At 32.5% G+C, this 12,787-nt stretch overlaps 1 protein-coding gene across 1 annotated transcript in view; it reads right to left on the bottom strand.

The window, feature by feature from the left end:
• Positions 1-1,301: 1,301 nt before the first annotated feature.
• The window catches only part of LOC149789493 (uncharacterized), a 328,072-nt gene continuing 316,586 nt past the window's right edge, over positions 1,302-12,787 (bottom strand). Inside the window, exon 27 of the mRNA XM_089971520.1 lies at positions 1,302-12,552. Coding sequence (XP_089827646.1) covers positions 12,306-12,552 — 247 coding nt within the window. The 3' untranslated portion in view covers positions 1,302-12,305. The remainder of the gene's footprint in view (positions 12,553-12,787) is intronic.

Genomic DNA, 12,787 nt, shown 5'->3' with positions numbered 1-12,787 from the left:
CCAGTGTGACAAGTGGTGATCCTATGTCTGTACTTAGTGTGGGAAGTGGTAATTCTAGGTTTGTACCAAGTGTAAAATGATGTGACTCTTGGTCTGCACCTAGTGTGACACGTGGTGATCCTAGGTCTGTACTTAGTGTGGGAAGTGGTAATTCTAGGTTGGTACCAAATATGGAATGTATTGTATTGATTCTAGCTCTGCACCCAGTGTGACAAGTGGTGATCCTAAGACTGTACTTAGTGTGGGAAATGGTAATTCTAGGTTTGTACCAAGTGTAAAATGATGTGACTCTAGGTCTGCACCTAGTGTGACAAGTGGTGATCCTAGGTCTGTACTTAGTGTGGGAAGTGGTAATTCTAGGTTGGTACCAAATATGGAATGTATTGTATTGATTCTAGCTCTGCACCCAGTGTGACAAGTGGTGATCCTAAGACTGTACTTAGTGTGGGAAATGGTAATTCTAGGTTTGTACCAAGTGTGAAATGATGTGACTCTAGGTTTGCACCTAGTGTGACATGTGGTGATTCCAGGTCTGTACTTGGTGTGGGAAGTGGTAATTCTAGGTTTGTACCAAGTGTGGAATGGTGTGACTCTAGGTCTGCACCTAGTGTGACATGTGGTGATCCTAGGTTTGTACTTAGTGTGGGAAGTGGTAATTCTAGGTTGGTATTCAAATATGGAATGTATTGTATTGATTCTAACTCTGCACCCAGTGTGACAAGTGGTGATCCTAGGTCTGTACTTGGTGTGGGAAATGGTAATTCTAGGTTTGTACCAAGTGTGAAATGTAGTGATTCTAGGTCTTCACCTAATGTGACATGTGGCAATCCTGGACATGTACCTAATATGACATGTGGTGATCTTAAGTCTGTGCCTAGTGTGGCATGGTTTCACAGGCTGTGACTACTTTTAAATCACAAAGGTTACTCAGAATTTTGTGTCCAACACATCATATTCAAAACACATTTTCTGAGGATTTAAAAAAGTATATGGCTCAAAATGAAACAATGACAACCAATTCCACCAGTATAATGAAGCTTGGTAAGTAGAACATAAAAGAAACAAATACAATCTGTATTAGTTGTTATATCTTTTTATATAAGTAAGAAATTTAGTAAAAAAAGAGACACCACACCTACATATAAAACTATGATTGGACTAATATAAATAAATAAATAAATAAATAAATACATTTTAAAAAATAAATAAATAAATAAAAGTAGTTTATTTGATAATGAACGTGGGCATTATTTGACTGTGTCTAGTAGGGTCAGATATTCAATAACTGAAAACAGACATAATTAAGTTCAGAAGATATTTATTTTTTATAGAAAAATATATAAAGACAATTCAACTTGAGTACAAAAACCACTCACTTGTACACAAAAACACACCTTTATGAAATGTTAATACTGAATTCAAAATCTTGCATAAAGGGTGTGGTTAAAATTGAAATTCATGAACAATAAATTTTACTGTGTAAATAATGTCTTTTCAAAATATATTTTTCTTTTTTCACTGTAAATGAAATTCTCAACACAGATGAATTTGCACTTAATTCATTATTCTGAAATCAACAAAACTTTCAAGATTTAGTCGTATTTTCTCAAATTCTATTTATGTTTCATCTATAAATACCAGTGTTCTCATGTCCAGTAACAAAAGATTTCATTGCTGCATGCTTTCTTTGAAAGTTAGTCAGATTCTGGTCAGAACTTAATGAGACAAAGTTGATCATATTTCCTCTATTTATTAGTAATGACAACCATTTTTGATGACTGATTGGCACCATTTGCACAAATATGAAAGGCCTTCAATCTGTGGTGCTTTCTATCAAATTTTGTCAACTTCTCTTGAACCGTTTCTGAGAAGAAATTATTACAAAAATATATAATTTTAGAAACAGCAGCCATATTTGATGGTGGATCACCAACATTTGTACAAACCTGAAAGACCTTTAATGAAGTCTGCCTTATGAAATCTGGTAAAATTCTTTTGAGCAGTTCTCACAAAATGAAGTCTGAAATCCTTGCTATTCTTAGTAATGGCAGCCATACTTGATGGTGGATCAGCCTCATTTGTACAGACTGAAAACCCTTCCTGCAATGATCTATTCTGTCGAACTTGGTCAAAATCTGTTGAGCAGAGTTTGAGCAGCTGTTTAAAGGTTTTTGTATTTTTATTAATGGTGCACACATTACACAGTGGATTACTGAAATAGGCTTTTATACTAGGATGCTGTTTACCAAATTTGGTTTAAAGTGGTCTAGTGGTTTTTGAGAAGAATTTGAAAATATAATTGTTAATGGATGCATAATGCATGACAGATGAAGCATAACAGATAAAGTATGACAGATGCAGGGCCATAACATAAGCTCACTTAGCTTTTAAGGCTATCTAGCTAAAAGTGGCATCAGTGTTCAAAAATATGATCACACCTATAAACAGATTGCTGTTATACATGGGAGATCAAAAAGTTTCTATAAAAATAATTTCAAAATATTTTACAAAGTTTATAATAATAATTATGCTTTGGGTAAAATTACTATTAAAATTATCAAAATGATGTATATTTACAATTCTTAACTCTGACTTATAAATTCTGTAAACTGCATTGGAACCTGACAAAACTGTCCACACTGCCTAGACCACACTTTGCTACATATCAAACCTATCATACGTTTTTTCATTAACAGTAAACATGGTTAATAAAAACATGGAGATAATCAATTCATGGTTAATACAAAATAAATTTGCATACATGAAGAAGCATTATTAATATTTTATAATAGAGATAAAAATGAATTACTTGGTTTGCTATAAGCATTATTAATACATTCTAATAGAGATAAAAGTGAAATTACCAGGTTTGATATAAACAGGCTTTTACTGATTTTTAGATAGACCCTAACATTACTAACCAAAAGTCACTGATCCCAATTATGGCCAGTTTTTTTATACTTCCATTATATTTATGATCTTTACCATAACTGATAAAACAAGTTTCTTAGCTTGATAAAATCTGGTTTTTAAGCATAATACACTGTGAACTGAAACAGGGCGTTCATTCTAAGATGTCTCAGTATTTAAATGCCGGATGAGTCTATTTGATAAAATGGGGGTGCCTGCTTTATTGACATATAATGATAATCACACTATTACTGATAGTTGATTATACACTGTTGAAAAACTTTGGCCTAAAACATTGTAAGTCAAACAGATTTATATAAGGTCGGTAAAATTGAAACCAACCTGCAATACCCAAATGAAAATGTTGGCAATTTATTCATAAACTTATGCCATACAATATATGTCTAATCACTTATAATCAAATATGTATGTATGTATGTATGTATAGATAGGGTTTTGTGGCACATCAGCACAATACTGACTATAAAGTACCAAATAACTTTAGACATCCCCTAAAAAGGCATAACAAATTGAAAGCAAAAAAGGGACAAAATCCTTATAATACAAAGTCAACTTTTTATATAAATCTAGCTTTTTTAAAACTTCTGAAACCTTGATGTGAACATCATGTGCCTGCATCAATCACTTGTTATGATAGGAGTGTGCATCAAACCTATTCAACATTCCTGTGGAGGTGGTGGGAAACAACACTTAAAGTAATTAATAAAACAAATAATTTGTCCTACAATTACAATCATAGGCTTGGTTTGTTTTATAACTTTCTTTGTAGTTTCTTTCACTTTATGGCAAGCATGTGTTTGTTTGTAGCAAAAGAAACATTAGATGTTTGGAAATTCGTGAAAATTATCTGAGTGAATTGTAATTCAAATTCCAACAATGTTAAAAATTTAAGAAATCGTTATCACGAAAAACTGCCAACTCAGTATCTTCTGCTGAAATGGGCCATAAAATAAAAAGAATCTCCAAACGTATAAGGAAGTAAAGCCATCTTATTTGCTCTTACATGACACATTCAACTGCATAGATCTAGATGATATCAGTTACAGTAAGACGTCATTCATGAAATGTCAAGTAAACACAGTAGATCCAGACTAACGACACATTATGCTACAGTAGATCTAGGTCTGTGTCACACCTGAGTATTTACAAAGTAAACACACTACTTACTCAGTTTAGTGTGCCTGCATAACTCATGAACCAGCTTATAATGATGAAGCAGGAGTCAATCTCATCGTTTCTTATAGAAAATCCCTAAGTCATAGGTCTGTTTCTGCTGAATAAAAACTGGTCAATAAAACCTTGAAAGATCACTTGTTTTATCACACAAATTGTCAGGTAGTGAATGGAAAGTTTTGGAATTTGCAACTTTTTTTTATGAATAAGTGGACGCATTTCATAAACTTTTGTTAAATTATCTTGTTAAAATTCTCAATACACTGTAAATAACAATACACAACAAGATATCAATCAATTAAAATGATGGTAATGCCAAATTGGTTGTAACACATTAAGAAATAAATGCCAATTAAATGTCTTGTCAAGTGAAATTCATGTTTTGGATTTATCTTTAATTTGTTTAAACTTAATGACATTGTATCAAAATAAAGACCAGTAAAGGGTGTGGTGGTGTGTCATGTCAACTCATTTTAAATAGCCAATCAATCACTGTTTTAAAAATTATGATGCAACACTATTAAATTATGTAAGATTTACCAGTGGTTTCAACAAGCAATAATACTTACATGTATCCATATTAACATACAAAAACAGTGATGTAGTACACGATTTTGCTGGTGCACATGATGTGTCTTGAAACCTCTTGGAGTAATATGTTAAACAACCTTTCAATGATTGGTTATTTTGAAAATAAAATGTAATTTATACTGAAAAATGAACATGTTCATTACAAGAAGGCTTTTTTTGACAATTATTCTCATGCAATTATAAAATGAGTATTAAACTGTTCAAATACTCCCCCATCTTCTTTTAGTCCATCCTTTCTTAATTTTTCATTCTAACAGAAAACATCAGATGAATGCACAAATACAAATGTTTCAGCAATATCTGAAATCATATGATAACACTAAATTTTCAGTGTCAAAAAGCCGTCATTAATAAAACAGTTTTACTGTGCAGTTTTCATATATAGAAAACTTTAAACCTAAAGAAGTTTGAATACTAAAATTCAGAATTGGCTGAGATGTTCAAGTCACTTGATATGCTGTACAACAATACAGAATTGGCTGAGATGTTCAAGTCAATTGATATACTGCACAACAATACAGAATGGCTGAGATGTTCAAGTCACTTGATATGCTGTACAACAATACAGAACTGGCTGAGATGTTCAGGTCACTTGATATGCTGTACAACAATACAGAATTGGCTAAGATGTTCAAGTCACTTGATATGCTATACAACAATACAGAATTGGCTGAGATGTTCAAGTCACTTGATATGCTGTACAACAATACAGAACTGGCTGAGATGTTCAGGTCACTTGATATGCTGTACAACAATACAGAATTGGCTAAGATGTTCAAGTCACTTGATATGCTTTACAACAATACAGAATTGGCTGAGATGTTCAAGTCATTTGATATGCTGTACAACAATACAGAATTGGCTGAGATGTTCAAGTCACTTGATATGCTGTACAACAATACAGAACTGGCTGAGATGTTCAGGTCACTTGATATGCTGTACAACAATACAGAATTGGCTAAGATGTTCAAGTCACTTGATATGCTATACAACAATACAGAATTGGCTGAGATGTTCAAGTCACTTGATATGCTGTACAACAATACAGAATTGGCTGAGATGTTCAAGTCACTTGATATACTGTACAGTAATAAAGATAAACCAGCACTGTTTACACAATTTCATAATTGTTAAAAATTTTCCATGCATCTAGGAGGGAACAAATATCTCCGTTTTTTATTTCTTCATTTGAAAGAAAATACCATTCAGCTGATTCTAAAAAATGAAAATGGATTCACAACAAAACATATGTAATTATACTATCTGACAATGGTTTCATAACAAAACATGTAATTGTACTATCTGACAATGGTTTCATAACAAAACATATGTAATTGTACAGTGTGACCCTGCTATAACACGACCCGCGATAACACAAATTCGGATATAATGTGCTAGTGGCATGGCTCCCGAAATCTCGTATATTCATTCGCACATGAAAAAATATTGTTTGGTCCGAGTACGTGAAATGGTGTATAAAAATTTATTATCATTTTGGGGAAGAGATCGCGAATTTGAATATAATATGATTGTGGCGTGGTTCCTAAAATTTTAAATACATGTACATGTATTTTTCTCGTACCGGGATTTTTTTTTTGTGTACAAGAAATAGTCTGTTAAACATTTATTATCATTTTGAGGAAGAGTTAGCGTAAGATTTTTCATATAAAACAATTGTGGCATAGTTTCTGAAATTTAATAATTTCGCCAGGTTCTTGAAGTGTTATGCCAAAATAAACATTATCGGAAATGTTACTTTTTACTGATCCAAGAGAAAAGCCAGTAAGTTGTCTTTGTGATTGTCTTCAATCATTTCTGTATACAAATTGTTGCTCAAACAATAGCCAACATGTGTTTCTTCTTTAACTGCATACACAACCAAACAGCAGACATTGCGGTGGTTGAAAAAAGATTCTCACAATTTAATAAACATCAAGAAATGAAAGCTGCCAACATGTTTGCTGGGCTTGGCAGTGTTATTAGACACAATCAGTTGACCAGTAAATAATGTCCGCTTTATTATCTGGAAATTGAAAGGATATGAAATTGTACATGCGTTCAGCTTAATTTTTTTTATAAGTGACTCGTGAACACTGCAGGCCTACTGAACTTAGTTCTCTGGTTTTACATGAGTATGGTGTTTGTTTATGAACTCGTTATTAATTTCCTATTTTTCATAAAAATATTTTACCGCTATGTAAAAGCAAGTTCACAAATGCAAGTTGTCCTCTGCACTTTGTGCAATGATTATTTATAGCAGTTTTCACACGTTTCTTTCGATGTTCACAAAATCTGAAGTAAAAGTTATATGCACACTAAAAGCATGTGTTGACTAAATTATATTTTGCTGTAGTCATTCACACAAATAGGCATACAAGCATTAAATATTGGAAATTAGCAATGGATAAATGTACACGGAAACACATAAGAGAAAATTTTAGCAGTATGAAATTTGCACAGACACCGTTCATAGACCCTGGAATATAATGAACCGTACATGTGCTTTGTCTTTCTTAACCTAATTTTGCTGTTTTCCCATTGAATTCATACACATAATGATGTGTGACAAAAATTATTGATTAGTTTAAACATTTATGCAATTCTTGCAATGGAATTACATGTATTATGGATTAACTGCAAGCCCCCCAATACGATATCAGATGGAAAGTAAATGGTGTTAATACTCTGTTAATGCTGTATATTAGATTTTGAATTCAGACACAATGATCTGGGACAAAATTATTGAATGTAAATCTGTGTGCTATTATTCAATGGAATTACATGCATTATGGATGAACTGCATGACATGATGGCTCGATAATAACTGGTGTTGATACTCTATTCATCATATACATTCGACATGAATACAAGTATATGTGCCAATGAGTTGTTCTCTGAAAAAAGTAAAATACTGTAAAACCCCACACTAATGTGACCCCGATATTAATGCAATCCAATTTGCTGGACCCCAATTATCACGTTATAGCCGGGTTCCACTGTACTATCTGACAATGAATTCATAACAAAACATATGTACTTTTACTATCTGACAATGGTTTCATAACAACAAATACATATACATTATCTCAATGAAAAGTACTACAATACAATTTGTTTTTAAATTGAGAAGAAAAACCAGCAGCTTCTACTAATACATTTCCAAAATTTTATAAGTTCAATATAATATCACAGCAGGACTTATCACAAAACTGTAGTCAAATAATAATCCAAAATCAATATGGTGCAATGAATTGAACGGTAATACAAGGGCAAAGAACAGCAAAACTTAAAGGGGGGGGGGTGCAAGTTTATGGGTCATCAACAAATTTTCAACACAAGTGAGGGAAACCGAGTCCGTAATTTTTCTCAATGTTTTGAAATGTACTAATGTTCATACAGACCAGTTTTCTTCTTAAACAATTATTTAATTTCATGACTGTTACGCAGGAGTTGTAATATTAAAATATGAAACAAATGTACTTTACCTCCATTTTTTAGTGCACCCTCATAACCCACAAATCTGCTTATAACACAGAGGCAGGTTTTGATAACAATAATTTTCTTATAGAAAAGACAGAAATAGATTATTATTTGCTTAACATTTAAAAACTCCAATCAAAGTAAGTGAAAGATTGATATATCATTTGTTTTATCGATGAAAATTAATTTTCAATTCAGATTTACTCATTTTTATATATGTGGCTAAAGTCAATTTATTGTGTCAACTGTTGAAAATATAATAGTCCTTGGAAATGACAGCACAAGCAAATTAACAGATGAATTGTCTCTGCCAATTGCAATGCATAAGGGTGCTAAGTTCACTGTAACATTTGCGTAACCTAACTTCATGTTAAAATCACTAAGTCCCAAGCTGATGCTTATGCCTTATCCATACATTGTTCCTAAAACTGGCAGTGATACATTCAAAAATAAACTTGTAAGTTCTAATAAAACACAACTTGCCTTTTTCTTTCATTTTGGTCAATATTTTTGCTCAGTCATCATGAGCTGTTTTGAGGCTGTACGACTGCCATGTTCTAATTTTTATTAGTACAGTTGAGGCTGTATGACTGCCATGTTCTAACTTTTTATTAGTACAGATGATATAGTGTTGTACACAGTCACTGCCATGTTCTAACTTTTTATTAGTACAGATGATATAGTGTTGTACAGTCACTGCCATGTTCTAACTTTTTATTAGTACAGATGATAAAGTGTTGTACACAGTCACTGCCATTTGCTGACTTTTATTAGTACAGATGATATAGTGTTGTACACAGTCACTGCCATGTGCTGACTTTTATTAGTACAGATGAGAGTATTGTACAGACACTGCCAGTGGTTTGCTGAAGTAACATCTAAAATCAGTATCTTGGGAATTGACCAATGCAAACATTTTAATTGTTTTGACTCTGGTGGTTTATCAGTGTAATGCTAGCTATCGATCTTAGTTTGTTGGTGTTTTACATGCCCTGACATTAAAAGGGAAGCACTTCCAAGTTTGTTGGTGTTTTACATGCCCTGACATTAAAAGGGAAGCAATTCCAAGTTTGTTGGTGTTTTATATGCCCTGACATTAAAAGGGAAGCAAATCCAAGTTTGTTGGTGTTTTACATGCCCTGACATTAAAGGGAAGCAATTCCAAATTTGTTGTTTTACATGCCCTGACATAAAAAGGGAAGCAATTCCAAATTTGTTGGTGTTTTACATGCCCTGACATAAAAAGAGAAGCATTTCCAAGTTTGTTGGTATTTTACATGCCCTGACATTAAATTGAAAGCAATTCCAAGTTTGTTGGTGTTTTACATGCCCTGACATAAAAAGGGAAGCAATTCCAGGTTTGTTGGTGTTTTACATGCCCTGAAATAAAAAGGGAAGCAATTCCAAGTTTGATGTTGTTTTACAAGCCCTGACATTAAAAGGGAATCAATTCCATCTTGACTGATACATTAATTTATGAGTACTGCTAATCAACTTGATCTACATTTGTTAATGTCTCCCTGAGAAATGATTTACTGTTAGTTCACGATGAACACTATGCAGTATTTAAAAATTGCATCAAGATATTTTTTAGACAAAGAATATTTTAAGATAAACACTGCTGTATACTTCCATATTTAGAAATATTCAAATTCATCTCAAAGTCCACATTCCTGGAAAACTTGGATATTTAGGAACAGAGAATTAGAGGAACTTCAGTAAAGATTTATTTTAAACAGAAACAAGTAAGCCTTTGGGTATTTAGCGTGACGGGAAAACACCAATGATCTCATAAGCCATATATGATGGGAAGGACTTGAGTTGTCCACAAATACAATAAAGAAATGCCTTTACATTCATATTATCACTTTTGTAACATTTTCTAAATGTTAGGATGCAAACAGAACTTTGTATAAGGAACCAGATAGAATGCTACATACACTTCAGTCAATGATGGACAAAGAATTTCTCATCAGCAATTACTATTTTAAGAATACTGGGCAAGCAATGTTACCAGTAACTGAAGAAATAGTTTTAGTTTTGTTTTAATAGAAAATCAGTAAAAATTAAAACAAACAGACTTATTTATTCATGTGCTTTTAGTACCACTATATTTGACAAATTCCCATTTTTCTCTACCTTGAGTAAGTGTACCTATCATTACTCAAAATGCATCCATCCACACACTGATTAGAAATATAGAAAGTATTTCACATTTACTATTTAATCTCTGCAAGGATTATAATGAAACAGTCTATGTCCTTGGAGTTGAGGGAGTAAGGTCAGATTTCACACTGAATTTACCCTCTTTAAATAAAGACATTATTATTATTATTATTATTATTAGTAGTAGTATTAGTAGTAGTAGTAGTATTTACAAGTAATCATTACTGATGACCTTGCAGCACTGTCAGTCACTCCAAACAGGATTAATTACCACTTTGATTTCTAATTTGTTTTACACCCACCCCAAAGCTGCAAGTCAGATCTATAAAAAAACCAGTCTGTTGAAATTAGATCTCCATTTAAGATCTGCTGTGTTGAAATCAGATCTCCATTTAAGATCAGTCTGTGTTGAAATTAGATCTCCATTTAAGATCAGTCTGTGTTGAAATCAGATCTCCATTTAAGATCAGTCTGTGTTGAAATCAGATCTCCATTTAAGATCAGTCTGTGTTGAAATTAGATCTCCATTTAAGATCAGTCTGTGTTGAAATTAGATCTCCATTTAAGATCAGTCTGTGTTGAAATCAGATCTCCATTTAAGATTAGTCTGTGTTGAAATCAGATCTCCATTTAAGATCAGTCTGTGTTGAAATTAGATTTCCATTTAAGACAAGTCTGTGTTGAAATTAGATCTCCATTTAAGATCAGTCTGTGTTGAAATCAGATCTCCATTTAAGATCATTCTGAATTTATTTTAATTTGACTGCTTATTAAACTTTTGTATTTCTTCTCAAGTTCAGAACCATTATTTTGAATTCAAGGTAAAATGACAAGAAATAAAATTATCTTGTGAAGGAAATGTAGTATTTTGATCACAAGATGTAAAAGTCACCTCAGGCAATCAAAATAGGAACTGAGAATTTAGCAGTGTTATATCTGATGACACATATAATGAAACTTAAGTATCTGTCATGTGACAGTAACAGACCACCTTAATTATTTGTCATGTGAAAGTAATAGACAAAAAAAACTTACTTGTCATGTGACAGTAATAGACAAACTTATTTATCTGTCATATGATAGTAATTGACAAAATCAACTTACAAAAATCACTTTCCTTTTACCAATATAAAAAGACATTTTCAACATTGTACAATATTGCTTTGGTTTTTTATCTACCGAGAAATTGCAAATCATGCAAAGACAAAAGAAAACATAAATGTACCAGGCATATACTTTTTAAACTGGGTGGCATTTTGACCTAATACACAGAATATTTATCTTCCATTTCTATTTTCACATTCATAAATATACGTAGAGAATCTGTCAAAACCATATCCATTTCTATTTTCATATTCATAAATATATGGGGAGATTTTGACAAAACCATGTCAATTTCTATTTCATATTCATAAATATATGGGGAGATTTTGTCAAAATAATGTAATTAAGTCTCTTGTTGTTAAACATATGAAAAGTGGGCATTAAATATAGTTGTTATCAGCTTCCTAGCCATTTCTATTTTTCAATCATTCCATCTTTTACATCAATATAGCCTGATATGAGAAACTGCAATTCAATTTTACCTTACTATCAATGTGATCTGATAACAGGAATTAATGTTCAATTCAGCTAACCATCAATGTAGTCTGATAACAGGAGTTAATGTTCAATTCACCTTACCATCAATGTAGTCTGATAACAGGAATTAATGTTCAATTCACAATACCATCATGATAACAATATATGCAAAACAAAATGACTTTTCATGAATGAGAATCTGTTATCTGACTTCCACTGACCCAAGTATTAGCTAAAAGATGCACCATCATGATTAGTGGAAACATAATCAAGATCAATATTCAATAATCTGACCATAATCAAATCACATAAATTTAATGGGAACAATTCTGGTCTGGGCAATAGGCAGTAAACTGTGTTTGAGGAATACAAAGGAACTAAAATTAGTACTGGTTCAACTTGAGTAACTCAAATTCTGGAATATCAAGTCCCAGCCACTGCAGCAGCTCAAAATATGAGAAGACAAAGGCACGAGTAATATCTTGAGTGTGATCCAATCCAGATGACTCCAGCTGAACTGAGCGATTAAAACGAAGCCTGGCTTCAAGTTCTGCCTGCTTCCTTGCCATTTCTTCAGCAAGTTTACGTGCCAGCTCCATTGCTCTCTGTGCCTCCTCCTCCCTACGCCTTCTGCAAATCAAAATTGAGATCACACTTTTTCATTTCAGATGTTCAATGATTCTTATGATTCTGATATTTTAACTAAAATATATATTATAAAAAAACACTTAAAGAACAAAATAAATTACAAAAATCAAGAGTAATGCAAATGGCACATTTAATAGTCCTCTGTATAGGAACTAGAAGGGCATGGTTGACTCTGAAGATTACGGGCCAATGGGTCTCAAAGACCTTCACCTTTGAT

Source organism: Sinohyriopsis cumingii, chromosome 10 (genome assembly GCF_028554795.1).
Source record: "Sinohyriopsis cumingii isolate HCF-2022 chromosome 10, ASM2855479v2, whole genome shotgun sequence".
In the NCBI taxonomy this organism is placed as follows: domain Eukaryota; kingdom Metazoa; phylum Mollusca; class Bivalvia; order Unionida; family Unionidae; genus Sinohyriopsis; species Sinohyriopsis cumingii.
The sequence above is the reverse complement of the archived record's forward strand: the minus strand, read 5'-3'. Positions and strand labels throughout refer to the sequence as shown.